Consider the following 18,254-nt stretch of genomic DNA (forward strand, 5'->3'; position numbering starts at 1 on the left):
ATCTTTCTCTATCTTGTATGACAAAGACATCTAAAATACTGCCAAATTGAAGAAAATTTGACATTTCATTTTGAATTTTGCGTGTCGTGACATGTTTGTGTTATAATTTGGCGCAAAAATAGTTATTTAAAATGGAAATAGATACGGAAAACGGAGAAGAAAGCGTTGATGGTTGTATTATGAGTATACATGTGCGTAATTTCTTTTGTCATGACAATTTGGAAATTAATTTGAACAGAAATGTAAATTTGATCGTTGGACGTAACGGCAGTGGAAAGAGTGCTATTCTCACGGCTTTGGTCGTAGGTCTGGGCGGCAGGGCCTCCGCTACGAACAGGGGAAGCAACTTGCACTGTAAGTCAGAGTATTTCTATATCAGTTCACTGTGTAATTTTAATTCTACTAAGACATGAACTCTACCGGTTCTTATCGTGTTCCTAGTCTCCCATTTCAATTTATTCTAATTGAAAAGTTTGTATGTGAGAATGAACTTGATCAGGTCTATACATTGGTATTCAAGGTTTTTAATAAATATTAAACAGCACCTGACTAGAAAATGTATTTTAACAATCATAGTTTTATTTTGTAGTCCCTTCTGACATTAACGTTGAGTGTTCGTGTATTGGTGAATAACTGTTTTATATCCTCTTGTTGTATTTTGGTCTTGAAAATAATATATAAAAATCACTTCTTCTCCTTTAGCTTTTGTAAAGAATGGATCTAATTCATCAATGGTGGAAATTAAGATTAAGAACAGCTGCTCTACAGCCTATAAGCCCGATGTTTACGGAGACACCATTACTATTGTGAGGAACATTAATTCCTCAGGGTCCAATTATAAAGTGAAATCAGCAACAGGTAAGTTATTAATCAAATAATTATAATGTTGGCACATTCTTTTCTGATTTCCTTCCTCCCTTTATCCTTTTATTCAAAGGTCCTCATGTTAAGCTTATTTTATGTAAAAAGTTATAAGATTAATTAATGATTGAAATTTGATGTCATAGTGGTTAGCAACTGTAACAGAGCTAAATTTGATGTCACAGTGGTTAGCAATGTGACATCAAATTTAGCTCTGTTACGGCTGCATGGATGGTTGTGGACTCTTCAATTTAATCTCAATTTTAAAGAAAAGATGATTGTCTTCCTAGTTTTGTATTAAAAGAATGAATTAAAAAACAATTTCATTGATCATAACTTTTTAATAGCAAGACCACTGCTGAATAAACACACTATTGTTATATGGATCCTTTTTTTTAATATTTTATATGAAAGGTGAAATGGAAGAGGTATTAGGATTAGGTGTTAATTATGTTTGTAAAAAAAATCACTTGGCATTTCACTTCTCTTTTTGATGTACATTAACAATTTGAGAGAGATTGTTACTTGTTAAGAGCTGATAAATATTTTATGTTTATTTTTATTTTTTTAAAGAACGTCTATTGCCCTGTGCCGAGGTTTTTCTTTCAGCTTCTTTTCCCCGGCTATACAGGTTGTGAGAAGCTGCAGTAGTTTTAGGTGGATGAGACATTCATTATGTAAAAATTTACGATTCAAAGTGTAACTATGTTACCTACTGAATAAAGATATTTTTGAATTTGAATAAGATTACCACCTGCTAGACTATGAAGCTTCTTTGGGGTGGGGGTGTTTGAGGTAGGTTCAGTATGTCTACTGTATTACAAAGAAAAAAAAACTAAATTCGTTTTTTTTATAGCCGGTTATGGTTACCTTTTAGTTAGTTAGACTAGCAAGACATCTCCTATTTGCTCAAGTCTGTCCTTCTAGGTCCTCCTTTGCTGGCTCAATCAACAACTTTCGCCTTAGGAAAACAACATTAAAAAAATAAAAAGCATTTTTCTGGTGATGCCAATATAAAGTTAAATTACACACAATACAATTACAGTACACACAGACAAGTAGAAGTACAAATAATAAAAAAAAATATGATACTTAAACCCTAAGGTTGCCTGGCAGAAATTACTGTTTAGCAATAACGTCGCCTATTGTGTTTATTTTATTCGTCTGTGCATGCAATAAAGAATTATTGATTGATTGATACTTAAAAAGTCACGTAGATCGTATTCCAGTGCCGCCAAACAGCATCGTTACAGCTTACATCATCATCATCTCAGGCCTTTACATCTTTATCATTTACATGATTCAAACAGCGTTTCTGTGGCAGCATAGGTTACATACTGCTTTTGTAATCCTACAGGTGAAGTAAAATCAACAAAGTTTGAAGAGGTGAATGCAATTGTACTAGCTCATGACATTCAGGTGGACAACCCTATCTCCGTGTTGAACCAGGACGACGCTCGGAGCTTCCACGCCTCGGATCCTAAGACCAAGTACTTGCTGTACAGAAAAGCCACTAACTTGGATCAGACAGAGAAAAACTATAAGTTGGCCATTGAGAATTGTGCTAAAGCTAATAATATTTGGAAGAGGAAATGGGATGTGAGTTCTTTAGGTATTTTTTCACACACTTTCTTTTCACAGATCTCCTTTTGTCAGAGCTTGTATCATCATCATCATGCTGTATACAGATACCATGTGATGTTTTTAATTATATAATCTATGTATCAGTAGATATCAGTGGGGATATATCACGAAAATCACTTTGTGATCGTAAACTAGCGTAAACATCTTGTCAGTATAATAAATGACAATCTCATTCATCACAGGCCTGTGCAGAACAAGAGAAAGAGTTCAAGAAGTGGCAAGCGATCCACGACCAGATGAAGTCCCGTGACGAGATCGAGGCAAAAAAAACAGCTTTACAAAACGAGTACTATTGGAGTGAGATTACTGAGATGGAACGGGACGCGGCGACCGTGCAGGCGCAGTATGAGAAGCAGAAGGCTCGGATTGAGAAGCTCGTCGACAAACTCGAGCGTATGCAGCAGAACTACGGGTCTAACACTGATGCCATTGAGTGAGTACGACGGCCTGGTACAGTCATGAGCAATATAATGTACCCACTTTAGGACTCTGTCGCGCTCTCATATTTGACATTTAATGAGACTTACGGTTCAATTTGTCAAAAAAGTTAATGTGTCATTGTACCAAAGTGTATACATATTAAAGCTCGTGACCGTACGCGTTTTGTATTTAAGTATTGATTGTATTGAAGTAGAAAACGGCGAGATGCTGGAAGTCTTTGACGAGAGTGTCTGTGAACGTCTCTGCGGTAAATAGGGGAGATCTTATGCTATGTATTTACGTTGGTCTTCATTATGCGCACTGCTGGGAGTGGAATTCTCTACCGTATTCTCTTGTGTATTTCCGAATGCATATAACCCGGGTGCTTTCAAGGCCAGGGTGAACAGGCACCTTCTGGGCGAGCGCCATCTTAGGCCTCGTCAATGCCTTCGGGCTAGTCTGGGGCCGAGAGCAAACCCATCGAAGGTAAAAAAAAGTAATATGGTAAAATGTATAAATAACAAGTAGAACATCAAAACATTTCAACAGTAAACTAAAAGCGGAACTGGAACAGAAGAATCAAGAGAAGTCCCGCTTAGAGCAGGAGTTGCACGGCTTGGAGGCCGAGGTGCGCGAGATGCAGAGCACGTGGCGCTCCGCACAGGGCGCCATCAACAAGCACAAGGAGCTATTGAGCCGGGAGGCGCGGAAGGTTGCCGACTTGGAGCGGGAGATTCAGAACATCGAGTAAGTACCTCATCTACTATTAGACAACGACTAATTCAGTATTAACATAACATAACAAATATTTTACTGCACAAACAGGAAGAAACAAAATACAAAACAAATCTCGCAAATAAATTAATTTGATTTGATTTGATTGACAAAAGAGAAATAAAACGAGTACAATAGGCGGCCTTATTTATTTAGGCAGTATTTGGGTGTTAGTGAATCAAACCATGATTCTGAGATGATATCAAAAGCATGAAACAAAAGCAAAAGTATGGAACTGAAAATAATTTAAAAAAACACAAAAAAAATTCTTGAATTTTCCGGCAGGAAATTCCACTTGATCAACTCAGAATCATGGTTTCATTAATTCCTCAAAGTTTTCGTTATGGGGTCACTAACACCCATACTTACTTGTATGGCTACCTGAATGTACTTGTATTGGGTGTAAGTGACATCGTAACGAATACTGAGAGGGATGATTCAGCTGATTACATTGAGTTAATTTAAAATAAAAAATAATAATAATTTAAAATAAATTAAATAATTTTCAATTCTATACTTTTGTGATGGAAAATTCCACTTGATATTAACTCAGAATAATGAGGTGAATCACCCCCCTCAGTATTTTGTAATAGCGACTATACGGCTCACCACGTATCACGTTGGACTAACAGAAAGCTCAGTGAGGTGTGGGTGCTTAGTTCATCTCGTGATGGATGAACCTCTGACTACTCCGATTGGGCTATAGTCGTAAGCTTATGCTATGAAATATACCACTGGGCCGCCGCTTATTTCAGAATAAATGTTTTTCGTTTTAATTTATTTTTTTAATGTTATTTAATTAGTTCAGGCAGCGCGGCGTCGCGTCGCGCGGAGCTGGAGGCGCAGGCGGCGTCCGCGAAGGAGGCGGCGGCGGCGGCGCTGGCGCGGTACAGCACGGTGGAGAACGACGTGGCCCAGGCGCGCGCCGGCGCCGCGCATGCGCAGGGGGAGGCCGACCTGGCCGCCGGGCGCGCCGCCAGGGAGCGGAACTCTATCAGTATGGAGCCTTTTTACCCGACTGCCGCGAATCAAAAGGGAGAGTTATGTGTGTGACAGCTATGTGTGTATGCACATCTGTTCTAACCTAACTTCTAAACCACCTGTCAGAATTTAACAAATGAGGCGTCAGTAGAAGCGTCTTGATTGTCCAGTGGTCATAGGCTATGTGACGTCACACTAAATTAAACGTGGCGCCCTCTAGACGACATTAACTGAGGACGAAAAAACACACACACAAACTCACGGGTATTTCCCATCCCACCGGAGTAAGCATAGCCTATGGAATTCCATTTGTTTCGATCCTGACACACTTCTCTTGCTTCCTCCACATTTATCAATCGTTTCATACACGCACGCCGTTTCAGAGTAGATCATACTAAACCTTTTCTAAGGACATCTCCAATTTGGTCAATATACGGTCCTTCGACAGCTCCGTGTAATGTATTGGCGATTAAAAGTAATATAATTAAGTCAGCGCATTATAATTCTAATGCGCTTGCCATACGATCACATTTTATAATAATCACATGTTAATGTAGCATTAGACCGAACGCTGGGTATGATTATGTTGGTACGGTCACGAGTACTAATATGTATACACTTTGAAACCATGTCACATTAACTTTTTTGACTGTGAGAGTGCGACAGGGTTCTAAAGTGGGTACATGATATTGCTCATGAGTGTACATCAATCTGCACAGAACAACTGAAGCAACAGCTCCGCGAGCTGGAGTCCCGAGGCAACGACTCGCTGGCTGTATACGGCAACAACATGGTGGAGCTGGTGCGGCGGGTGAAGGCGGCCGCCGACCGGGGGGAGTTCAGCCAGCCGCCGCGAGGACCCGTCGGTCAGTTCCACATCACATATTCAAATTCAAAAATATCTTTATTCAGTAGGAAACATAGTTACACTTTGAATCGACAATTTTTACATAACGAACGTCTCATCCGCCTAAAACTACTGCAGCTTCTCACAACCTGTATAGCCGGGGAAAAGAAGCTGCAAGAAAAACCTCGGCACAGGGCCCTTGGCGTTCTTTAATAAAATAAATAAACATAAAATATTGTTATATTCTATAAGTAATTTAGAGCTTCGAATAAGGAAGAATACGTATAGAACGGTAACTCCGCTCCCCGCCGGCATCTGAGCTAGGTTTACCTCACCCCCTCAAACATAGTTTAGTCGTGAATCGTATGGTGTCAGACGTCACACACACAGATGCGTCTGTGTAAAACGAGATTGTTTGTATGAAGTGTTCGGGGTGTGCTTAGGGTGCATAAATCGACTAAGCAGAGAATATTCCCTCAGCTCGCTGCTTTAGTGCAATAGAAGCCCTGGGTATCTATCTGGGTGAGAATTAAGAACGCGTCAGAGAATAAACGGCAGTCAAACTCGGCCATACACTTGTAGGAATCGGGACAAAATTGATAGCCTGCGTTCAACCGTTCAACGCAACGTGCTAACAAATAACTTCGGAATATATTCAAAGAGGCCGCAATGAAGCAATTTATATAAAAAGCAATATTGTCATTTGACATTTGCGCATAGTAGAAAAATAAGTGAGCAATGTCAAAAACAATATTGCTTTTATAGATAGCCTACCCAAGCAGGCTCTGCACGACAACCGTGAAACCGCGAAATATATCGAGGGTTTCGACCAATAGACGCAGGGAATACTATCTACAGTAGATAAACTTCGTACGGCTTTACCGGGCCGCAAGGAGAGATTTTTAACTGAAACTCGTTAAATAAAAATCTTATCTAGCCTAAAGTGTCCCACTGCTGGGCAAGGGCCTCCCTCCATTTCTTCCAGGACTCTCTCCAGACAAAAATAACAAATAAATGAATAGTCGTAGTAGTGGGTTCGATTCCCGGTGGGGACATATCACAAAAATTACTTTGTGGTCCCTAGTTTAGTTAGGACATTACAGGCTGATCACCTGATTGTCCGAAAGTAAGACGATCTGTGCTTCGGAAGGCACGTTAAGCCGTTGGTCCCGGTTACTAGTTACTGATGTAAGTACGTAGTCGTTATACGAGTCATGTCAGGGGCCTTTGGCGGCTCAATAGTAACCCTGACACCAGGGTTGATGAGGTTGGTAATTCACCTCACAACCCACACGATGAATAGTCGAGAGCGTAAATAAATAGAAACACGAAAATTGCAAGTTTTTGTAAATAAAAGCTATCTAAGGAGTGTATGTTGTCAGGTGCGTACCTGAAAGTGAAGGAAAAGAAGTGGGGCGGCGCGCTGGAGCACATCATCGGCGGCTCCATACAATCATTCTGCGTCAACTCGCCCGAGGACTCGAGGAAGCTGTTCCAAATCATGGGACAGGTATGTTGCATACATAGGGTGTTAGTAACATCTCTCACACACACTCACGTACAACTACATTCCACACAAAGAGAGGATCTTTCTGTCTTTTTATTTTGTTAAGCCAGTCATTGGCCTCGATTCCTGCAGACACCGCCTAATTTCATTTTAAGTTATATTCGTCATTTTCATATCCGTCGAAAAGGAAAGGGACGGATGATTCACAGCTCTTGATTTTAGGAAGAATGAGTAAATGAATGAATAACCCGGGCGAATCAAAAGGTACGTCGCTGGTATGCAATCCGTTTGACGTGCTGTCTACTTAATTGTGTCGGGTTATTGACGGATGTAAAATTTTTAGACGGTTGGTTTAGATTTGTGCTTAAAATTGACGTGTGTTCCATAAATTTTATGCTTGTCGATTACCCGTCCCTTTCCTTTTCGGCGGATAAGAAAATGACAGATATAACTTAAAATAAAATTAGATGGTATTTACAGGAATTAGCATCATTAAAAACTTTTGTATTTCTTTGTTTTGGTAACATAAGTATGTATACTAGCTAGCTTAAGTAACATAAATATCCAGGAGGCATCATAGGCTGTAATACAAGTATTCATGTACTTAGTCAGCTATGGTACCTACCTATTTATATCTGTGTCTAAGACTAAGCTATTTTAAGGAAAGAATTGTACCTACTTTTTTGGCAATAAATTATTATAATTATTAAAATTAACATTAAATCACTTTGTGATCCCTAGTTTGGTTAGAACATTACAGGCTGATCGCCTGATTGTCCGAAAGTAAGATGAAATGCATTTTCGCAGGTATGTGACCTAACCTGTATTGGGCTGGTTTTCCCTTCGCGGGTTGGAAGGTCAGACAGGCAGTCGCTTCTGTAAAAACCGGACTTGTCAAATCTTCAGGTTAGGTAAGCGGATCTTGTGAAAAACGAGATAATGGACATGAAAATGAAAAAATATTTATTTCACTTTACGGCATGTGTTGCTAAGTGTGGGTTCATGACTCCTTTTAGGCTTGAGAGCCTGTGTTAGGGTTCTTACGTCTGTAAAAAACACTTCACTTGTTACTACGGAAGAGTGTTGAGTCCTAAGGGTTCTTAGGACCGAACTGCAAGTTGTGAACGGCTGAGGGTACTTCAGCCGTCGCTACCTGTCGACGGCTGTGCGTGGACGGCTGCCGTTGAGAGGCGACAACTCTTGCGGACGAAACACGTCGCAACTGCAAATGACTGCGCATTGACTGCTGCCGCCGACGCGTCGCCACCTGTCGACGGCTGAAGTAGCCTCTGCCGTTCACAACTTGCAGTTCGTCTGTAAGAACCCTTAGGACTTAGCACTCTTCCGTAGTAAAAAGTGAAGTGTTTGTTTAAAGTTAGCTTTAAGGTAAATCTTAAATATACTCAGTAATAAAAATAAAAAGTAAGTGATTCTCCTTCTCAATGTCATCTTCATTCTCATTTTTATTATTTATCCCCAGGTATACGGCAATGCAGCCAAGCCAGCAGTGACCTGTAGCCAGTTCCTGGCGAAGCAGCACGACGTGCGCCGCAACAAGGTGTCGGCCGCGGGCTTCCTGTGTGCGCTGGACGCCGTGGACGTCACCGACACCGTCGTCGCCAACTACCTCATCGACAACGTGGGGCTGGAGAGTATACTGCTCGTGCCCGAACATGGTGAGTGCCTGATGATCCTTTATTTTAGTCTTTCCGCTCCTTATCTTCACGAAATCTCACAAACCACAAAACGCTACGAGTCACATTTATTTGTTTCATTTTTATTTTCTCTAATATAGTTATTAAAGAAAAAGGTATTATTGTTAGTATCTCAAACTTTCCTTCTCAGTCTTACTTTAGTCTTCAATCGTACGGGCGTCAGACGTGACACACACAGATGCGCGTGTACGATAACCTCAATGTGTAGTGACTGTGTAAAACGAGGTAATTTAATAATAATAAAGATTTATTATTATTAAGTTTGGATCATAATAACTCATAAACTGCCTATATACGTCCCACTGCTGGGCACAGGCCTCCCCTCAATCAACCGGAGGGGGTATGGAGCATACTCCACCACGCTACTCCACTGCGGGTTGGTGGAGCTGTTTTTACGGCTAATATCCGGGACCAACGGCTTAACGTGCCCTCCGAAGCACGGAATCATCTTACTTTTTCGGACAATCAGGTGATTCAAGCCTGAAAAGTCCTTACCAAACAAAGGACATCGGGAATCGAACCCGGACCTCCAGATCGTGAGCCTAACGCTCTAACCACTAGACCACGGAGGCTGTTATTTTTGGATCATAAATGATTATCAAATTGATTATCAGCGGTGAAGGAAAACATCGTGAGGAAACTCACATTTACGACAAATGCATTTTCGGAGGTATGTGACCTAATCTGTATTGGGCTGGTTTTCCTTTCGCGGGTTGGAAGGTCAGACAGGCAGTTGCATCTGTAAAAAACCGGACCTGTCAATTCTTCAGGTTAGGTAACCTGACCTTGTATAAGCGGGATAATGCTAGGGAGATGATGAAAGATTTATTATCATTATCAGATATTACAATCCATAGGTGTTTTACCATAGATGTTTTACTATCATACACATTTTAAATAGACTTAATATTAACAATTCAGCTGCCACAACCACCTGTGTGTAACTGCATCCAACGCGCAAACATAGGCGCATTCCTGTCGACCAGCACACTCTGGATACAGTTCGAACTCGCGCATTCAGCGTTCGGGCGCTTTGCATGAACCATTGCTGAAACTACGTAGCGCCTTTTTGATCACATTTTGATAGTGTTATAAGCAATAATTACCTGTCAGAGGACGCGGTGAGGCTGTCAGACACGGTGGAGAACGTACCGGAGAAGTGTTCCAAGATTGTGACGCTGGACGGCTCCGAGTACTACCCGGCGCCCAACTACAGGAGCTACGGCGGCGCCGCGAGGGCCAGCAGGTTCCTGCACCTCAGCACGCACGAGAGGAAGCGGTTAGTCATATAATGGTGCCAATTCCAGTACACACCATCTAATTTTATTCTAAGTTATACCTGAGTTATAAGAATTTCATAATTTGTCTTGAACCCAGTACACGACCCAATCCAATAGCGCCTTATTGGTGTGAGGGTGCCAGGATTATCATTGAGCCGCCAAAGGCCTCTGACATCACTCATGTAACGACTACATACTTACATCAGTATGATTACCACCTCATCAGTTAGATTTATAGCTTTATCATCACTAATTTAAGAGCCACGCTCTTGTCGGTGTAGCATTCTCCATGCTACTTTTTAGGGAAATATAGGGCAGTGGTTTCCTTCCGCCCCGCAGTACTCTGTCTGACGCGAGTGGGATGGTGCCTATATACCAGAGCAGTAAAGGCCATAGTGGCATATTAATGCTTATTATGTTGATGGTATGATTTTCGTTACATAATTTGTGATCCAGAAGAACGCTTGAACGAAAATAAGCATTTATTTATATTATTATTTTGGCCAAAATTTCGCCATACATCTTATACCTACACGCGGCGCGTCAAGCCCGATGAATTGTGTGATGTAATAAGGATACTCCACCAGACAAGTGCAAGCGGAGATCCAGGAGGCAGAGTCGAAGCTCGTGCGCATAGAGCAGCAGGCCCAGCAGCTGAACGACGCGGCCAGCCAGGCGCGCGACGCCGAGCGGGCCGCCAGCCGCCAGCTGCAGGCGCTGTTAGGTAAGTTACACTACACAATAAGCGTATAATACTATGGTATGGTGAAAGAAAACCAGGTATGTTCAATCCGATGAAAAGCCCTGTTGTTGTTGTTGTTTAAATTCGCCTTATATAAGGCAGGCAAAGATCTGAGGACCATACAGCCTTGACTTTAGTAATTTAATATTCGAAAATCACGATAAAATAGGCCTAAGCCTTGTCTTCAATTTTCAATATTTAATTTAGACCAGTGCCTTGTCTTCAGTTTTCAATCTCTCTCATTTAATATTCTTATTAGGCCAAAGCCTTGTCTTCAGTTTTCAATCTCTTTCATTTAACATTGCTAGCCCTCCGATGACGTAAATTTTCACTGTGTTACCATTAAATTGGTCACCAACATTCCAAGGACGTAAATTTTATTATTGAAAATTAAGAGAATGACTGACTAATGTTTTTAATTACTGTTACTTGTCACATAATATAAAAAGCAAAAAAAAAAAACATTAAGTAAATGTTTTACTAAAAGTTGAAAATTGCTTAGCAAAGTAAATTAAAACAATGGTCGTAGGTAATTTTTTTTTACGAAATGGCAACGCAGTGATGACGTCAGCTGGGCTACCCTTGAAATGTTAGCTGTTACTTTTGAGCACACAAGCGTTATTACCACTTGCGTACTTTTTTACGACAGGCAAACATTTTCATTACGTAAGTATACATGTCATATCACGTAGTTATCTATTTGAAACTTTGTACACTTCCTATATTGAAAGTAATCGTTTCTTTTGTCGAGGCCCGCGCCACGACGCCGAGCGGGCCGCGCGCGCCGCCGCCGCCGCGCTCGACACCGCGCATGCGCCGCACCACGCCGTGCTGGTGAGTACTCGCCAATGATGCAAGTCTGTACAGTCATGAGCAATATAATGTACCCACTTTAGGACTCTGTCGCACTAACATATTTGAAACTTAGTGAGACTTACAGTTCAATTTGTCAAAAAAGTTAATGTGACATGGTACCAAAATGTATATACATATTAATGCTCGTGACCGTACGTAACATCTTATCGGTGATGTCCTTACATATTATACTTTTCTTACGATATGATGACACCTGAATCAAACATCTTAACTTAACCTCAGTAGTCAGAGGTAACTTCCATTGCAAGATGAACTAAGTGCCCACACCTCACAGAGATTCCTGTTAGACCAACTTAATAGGTGGTGAGGCGTATCACCGTCTATAATGGTCGACCCAACTGTCTTAGTGAAAACTGCAATCTTAGATCTTCTATCATGTGGGTTGTAAAGTGGATTATCAACCTCATTAACCCTGGTGTCAGGGTTACTATTGAACCGCCAAGGGCCCCTGACATGAGTCATGTAACGACTACGTACATATATCAGTAAGTAGTAACCGGGACCAACAGCACTTAAAAAAAAAAAACAAAACTCACATATAAATTAAATATAAATTATATAAATTAATAACTCATTGGTGCAAATCTTGCCATGTCAGGGGCCTATGGCGGCTCAATAGCAACACTGACACCAGGGTTGATGGGCTTTATTATTCACTGCCGTATGTTATATCACCAGGTGGACGAACTGAACATATCCAAAGAGAAAGTGCAGACGATGCGTCTCCAAGTGGAAAAGTTTGCGGCCAAAGAGCAGTCATATAAGGAAAAGGTCGATGACTACGACGCGAAGATGAAGGAAGTCAAGAGCAAGCTGGCTCGTGCCACCAATACTTGCAGGAATTTGAGCGTGAGTTTCGTGAAATGAAAATATTTTATTCCAAACTATGTCGTCTCTGGTACCTTCCATACGTTTTACATTAAATACCAAAATGAGAATATATCTTAATAGACCTTAGAAGGAAGTACATTCATCAAATCGGGGATCAGGTGACGTACCAAAAGGTTTGATGCGATCTACTCTACGATACGTACCGATTAACCGGCTTGTATGAAACGATTGATGAATGCGAAGTAAGAGAGGTATGTCAGGATTTAAGGAAATGCAATTCCATTTCTGTTTTATAGAAATATTTGAATTTAAATTTCACTAATTCTTTCCAATTGGGCTAGTCTCAGCTACATCCATCGCAAGATGGACTAAGTACCCACACCTCACCGAGCTTCCTGTTAGACCAACGTGGTAGAACCGTATCGCCATAATGGTCGAGCCAACTGTGTTACTAAATGAATGGTGCAAGTCCAGTACCGGAAAACTCACCGGCTCCCCGTTTGAGAAGCAAGCCGGTGACACACTGTGAGGTCCATTTATTGAAGACATTTAACTTCTTTTTTTTGTTCTTTTTATGTTTCTACACTGTGGTCACAGGACCAAGGAGTTTTTGTATTCTAACTTTTCTTTCTTTCTTACCGTGTGGACCTGTGACCATAGTGTCTTTGTGAGACATTGTACAATATAATATTAAAACAACCTCCATATTTTCCCCTACCCAGGAAGAAATAGACCAGGAACAATTAAAGCAAGACCATGAAGTAACAGAGCGGCGCACGTGCGAGCAGAAACTGAACGAGGACAAACGCAAGCTGAGCCAGGTGGAAGTAATACTGGAGGAAAAGTTCAATGAAGTCAGATGCAAGATTGACGAGGCCGTTAAACTGTGCCCCAGGATTGATGACCCTAGGTAAGAAAATGCTATTGATGATCCTAGGTGAGAATATACTATTGATGATCCTAGGTGAGAATATGCTATTGATGATCCTAGGTGAGAATATGCTATTGATGATTCTAGGTGAGAATATACTATTGATGATCCCAGGTGAGAATATGCTGTTGATGATCCTAGGTGAGAATACACTATTGATAATCCTAGGTAAGAATGTGCCCACCGGGATTCGAACCCGCAACGCTCAACCACTGGATCACGGAAGCCGTTTTTAGTTACTAATTTTTCTATTATCGCTTATATTGATAAAATATTTCCAGAGACAAAACCCTAGTACGAAACGAGCTGAAGAAAGCTGAACTCAAGCTGAGTTCCATCCGGAGCGACGGCATGACGAAGGCCGAGGTGGCCGAGCGACTGCTGCAGGTCGGCCGCAAGTACCGCCGCGACCACGCCTCGCTCACCACCCTGCGTGCCATCATACACGAGGTCAGAGTCATACATATATATGTCCACTAAATGTAAAAGGGGAAAAGGAGGGGCATTCTCTTATTATTGGGGGGGGGTTAAAAAAATTTGCTGAGCTGATGTCCATTTTTAGATATTCTGTATCCCCGAAGGTGTAGGCAGAGGTGTATAGTAGTATACAGGGTGTTAGTGACATCGTAACGAAAAGTTTGAGGGATGGTTCAGCTCATGATTCTGAGTTGATATCAAGTGAAATTTTCCGTCGCAAAAGTATGGAACTAAAGATAATTAAAAAAAAACACTTGAATTTTCTGACAGGAAATTCCGCTTGATATCAACTCAGAATCATGTTCTGAATCATCCTCCTCATTATTCGTTACGATGTCACTAGCACCCTGTATACACCCGATTACACCCTCTCCTCGCCAGTTATGTTTAAGTGCTATATAATAGGGACGAATCCTAGAAACCATGTGATAATTATGTATGAACTAAATATCAATTAAAACACATAAAGTCAAAGTTTAAATCACAAAATAGAAGAAAGAGGTTGGGAGGGCCAAGTGAGCATGAAACGCGCGCCATACAAGTATGAGCAAATAGTTCATACTACAAAATTTGCACTCCACTTATCCGCAAACTTTACGTCGCACGGAGCTCCGCGATAGTATATTAAAAGGTCGTCTTGTGCATTATAACCTGCAGGGCCAAAAAGCTCGGTGAGGTGTGGGTACTTAGTTGCGCTGTACCTCTGACTACCCCAATTGGGGTGCTATGTGTTGTAGCGATAGACAGTGTAGGGCTTAGAGATGAACTGTAGCATAAGGCGGTATTCAGAAAAGTTCTCACAGATCGCAGTGAGACAGTGCATGAAATAAGGCCTCTAAAGGGTTTCTATAAAATGATATCTTATAAAGTTGATTCAAATTCAAAAATATCTTTATTCAGTAGGTAACATAGTTACACTTTGAATCGTCAATTTTTACATAACGAACGTCTCATCCGCCTAAAACTACTGCAGCTTCTCACAACCTGTATATCCGGGGAACTGATTGCGATGTATTTGTGTCCAGATCAAACAAACGTCGGAGAAGCACTTGAACATTTGTTACAACGTGCAGACAGACGTCGCGCGCAGGGTGCAGCACTCCTTCCAAGCCATGCTCTCCTTGCGCGGGTACTCGGTAAGTGCTTATATTTAATCGTCAAAGGACAATGCTCAAAACGTATGGACGAAAAACCTATTATTAATTACATACACACATAAACAGCCTATATACGTCCCACTGCTGGGCACAGGCCTCCCCTCAATCAACCGGAGGGGGTATGGAGCATATTCCACCACGCTGCTCCAACGCGGGTTGGTGGAGGTGTTTTTACGGCTAATAGCCGGAACCAACGGCTTAACGTGCCTTATAAATTATTAAACTAACACTAGCTATTAAGTTTTCTGTCACACTAACCCCTATGGATATGGTAATGGCTGAAATACACATAAAAAAATAAATAGTAATAAAAAAGTTTAAGCCTTCAAGGTAAACCCTTCGCAACACACATATACATTTAAAACATCCTAGATAGATAGATATGTGGTTGTATTACACTTCGTGTCTCACATACCTAATAAGTAAAATTTATGCAAGTAAAATCTTTATTTCCTCTACAAAAATACATGGTAATATTTGTAGAGGCTGGAGTCTTAACTAGGATACTGTGATATAGGACTCCAGAAAGTCATGGTCAAGAAAAAAATAATAAAATAGAAAAAAAGTTGACAATTATAGTTAACTTGAATTAAACATAGTCTAAATCATAAAACATTTCTTAAAAATAAAAATGAAATCTATAAATGCTTGTATGACCGAATGTGATGAATGTGTGAATGAATGTGATGTGTGTGTGTTGTGCGTCTCACTTCTATTTAACTTAATTGTGTTTGTCCTTTGATGTTACTAACATAGTTCATAAGATATTTACTAACAAAAAGTTTTGAATTTAATTTTTTACGATTGGCCAATTTTAGGGTAGCATGGAAATCGACAACACCCGCGGCCTCCTCGAGATCAAGTGCACAGGCCGCGAGTCGAGCGCCAAGCGACACGCGTCCACCACGTCGTCCCTGTCGGGCGGCGAGCGCTCCTACTCCACCGTGGCCTTCATCATGGCGCTGTGGGAGTGCGTCGAGCTGCCCTTCTACTTCATGGACGAGTTCGATGTCTTTATGGTCAGTTGTATTCAGGGATCAATTAATAATTCTTTATTGCACAAAGCCATAAGTAAAGGACATGTACAAACGAACAAAATAAGCATAATAGGCGGCCTTAGGCTTAGGTTAGGGATGTGCCGTTGCCCTTATAAAACTTTTTAATAGTAAGGACTGGCTGCTTTTCTTTTTCAAATTGTTCTTTTTTGTACTCTGATTTTATCTGACTTAAGGCCATTACAAACTTCCACATACAATTATAAATGTAAACAGTTTTAGCAAAGAACGGAATATGCGCCGTATATCGATGCATCAGTATACATAAATTATGTGTTTATGTGTGTTTGTGCGTGCGTGCTTGTGTGTGTGTGTGTGTGAAAGACAGTGATATCACCCCCCCCCCCCCCCCCCTTTACTGCCGGGAACATTCCCAAAGTTGGAACAAGGAAAGGGATAGAAGTATAGGAAAGAGCGATGAGGTGCTGACGAATGTAATTTGACCTTTATTGTGAAATCCTCGAAAGCGCCTTTAAAAAAAACATATTCTGACTGGAATTTTAGCTACAAATCGTATTAATTACGCGAAAAATCTACTTATTTGTTTGACTTGATCCAAACGGTTAGAAGGCGAGCGGAGAGTGCAAGAATCTATTAATCATCGCGAGGGTGATAGCCACAGCGCTTTTTTTCTCGTACGCTGCTATTGAACGATTCCACACGTTTCCGCTTTGGTGGAAACAAACTCTAACTCACCCTGAAGTTTGACGACATTGTTTTAGTCATTTGGAAGAGGTTTTCTTTAATTGTAATAAAATTATACGTAAACAGGACGACGTAAACCGCAAGATAGTCTTGCGGCTGCTGATAGACTACGCGCTGAAGAACACGCGCCGCCAGTTCGTGCTCCTCACGCCGCAAGACGCCTCCGTCACCGCCGAACCACGAATCAGTATTCACAGGTACGCACAATTCTTCATTTCAATGTTCCACTTGATATATTATTAAATACAACTTGTGAAAGTGACCAACTTAAAAGAAATAGGTCTGTGGAATTTGGAAATTCGCAGTTCAAAAATTCGCGAGACGCCGAGCGGTTTCGCGCGCATTCTCGATTTTCATACCATATTCCCGCGCTCACAATAAAGCGATTCTGGCAGCCACAAAATTAATTTCAACTTCACTTATTGTTTATGGTTGCATAGATTAGGAACGATGATTCTGCCAACGTCAAAGTACTGACGAAAAAACTGAAACTAACGTAGTCGATAAATCGATTTAATTATTTTGAAGAGACTAATCGGTGCGTTTCTTTAGTACCTGTATAGCTGCATGGCCTTGCCTTGCCCCAAGGGAATAAAAAAAAGTTTGTGTCCTTTGCTTTTATAATGTAAATATTTTGTTTCAGGATGCCAGATCCCCGACCTTAAAGTAATATATTTCTAGAGCTGATAACAAATTTAGTATGTAAGCTTTAATCCAGTGAGATTACTTATTTTTATGATTTATTATGTTACTACCTCCAAGTACAAATTGTGATTATAATTTTCGGTATTTCATTTCTTTCATCCCCTCGGTAATATTCTTTGTAACGTGCATTTTTTATTAAGACAGTTGGCTTGAATATAGACGCCGATATGGCTAATGTCTATCACGTTGGTCTTAACAGAAAGCTTGGCGAGGGTACTTAGTTGATCATGCAATCAATGTACTTCTGACTATCGGTTGGTCTATGGTTGCAATTATTCCTGACACTGGATATGAGGGACTTTCCAGGCTACGTTCTCTAAAAATGTATAGATGGCATTGTATAGATTTGTAGCGGACCCAACTAGTTGGCCACCTAGTTCCGCTCACATGCAACAGATGGCGCCACATTCTTCAAGCGGTCGTGAAACGCGGTATCGAAGTTTACACAGCAAGACGCATATATACAACTTCCAACTCAACACTGTTGGATCGTCGATCCCTAGTCACACTACCAACTTGTGGCTAGCGGGGTACTATGCTCAGTTCGGTACCCCGAAAACATCCTTTGGCGGCAGCACACCCTCGCCGCCAAAGATTTAACGTGATAATTACATATTTTCTCCCCCCGATACCGACCCCGCCGTCGTGGTCGACGATTTCCCTCATTCAGCGCCTATCGCTATCGACCCGCTAGGGTCGATTAATTCTTTCAAATATTTTTCCTCTCACACGACGCCCTGAGCCGA

The 18,254-nt window shown here is 41.1% G+C and overlaps 1 protein-coding gene across 1 annotated transcript; it reads left to right on the forward strand.

Annotated features, from left to right (window-relative positions):
- Window positions 1-64: 64 nt before the first annotated feature.
- Window positions 65-17,584, forward strand: LOC126371852 (structural maintenance of chromosomes protein 6). The gene is made up of 19 exons (XM_050017241.1): window positions 65-354; window positions 703-858; window positions 2,219-2,460; window positions 2,688-2,938; window positions 3,475-3,672; window positions 4,503-4,696; window positions 5,400-5,546; window positions 6,910-7,037; window positions 8,515-8,710; window positions 9,863-10,028; window positions 10,617-10,753; window positions 11,523-11,605; window positions 12,326-12,496; window positions 13,201-13,388; window positions 13,691-13,859; window positions 14,912-15,022; window positions 15,862-16,062; window positions 16,870-17,000; window positions 17,447-17,584. The coding sequence occupies exons 1-19, from the start codon at window positions 132-134 to the stop codon at window positions 17,466-17,468; spliced, it is 3,114 nt and encodes a 1,037-aa protein (XP_049873198.1). The 5' UTR covers window positions 65-131; the 3' UTR covers window positions 17,469-17,584.
- The last annotated feature ends 670 nt before the right edge of the window (window positions 17,585-18,254 follow it).

This window comes from Pectinophora gossypiella, chromosome 2 (genome assembly GCF_024362695.1).
Source record: "Pectinophora gossypiella chromosome 2, ilPecGoss1.1, whole genome shotgun sequence".
In the NCBI taxonomy this organism is placed as follows: Eukaryota; Metazoa; Arthropoda; class Insecta; order Lepidoptera; family Gelechiidae; genus Pectinophora; species Pectinophora gossypiella.

Excerpts from the sequence above, each read along its gene's own strand:
- LOC126371852 (XM_050017241.1), top strand. The coding sequence starts at position 132 with ATGGAAATAGATACGGAAAACGGAGAAGAAAGCGTTGATGGTTGTATT. Across the intron at positions 11,606-12,325 it reads CGCCGCACCACGCCGTGCTG|GTGGACGAACTGAACATATC; the intron begins GTGAGTACTCGC and ends TTATATCACCAG. Across the intron at positions 16,063-16,869 it reads ACGAGTTCGATGTCTTTATG|GACGACGTAAACCGCAAGAT; the intron begins GTCAGTTGTATT and ends ATACGTAAACAG.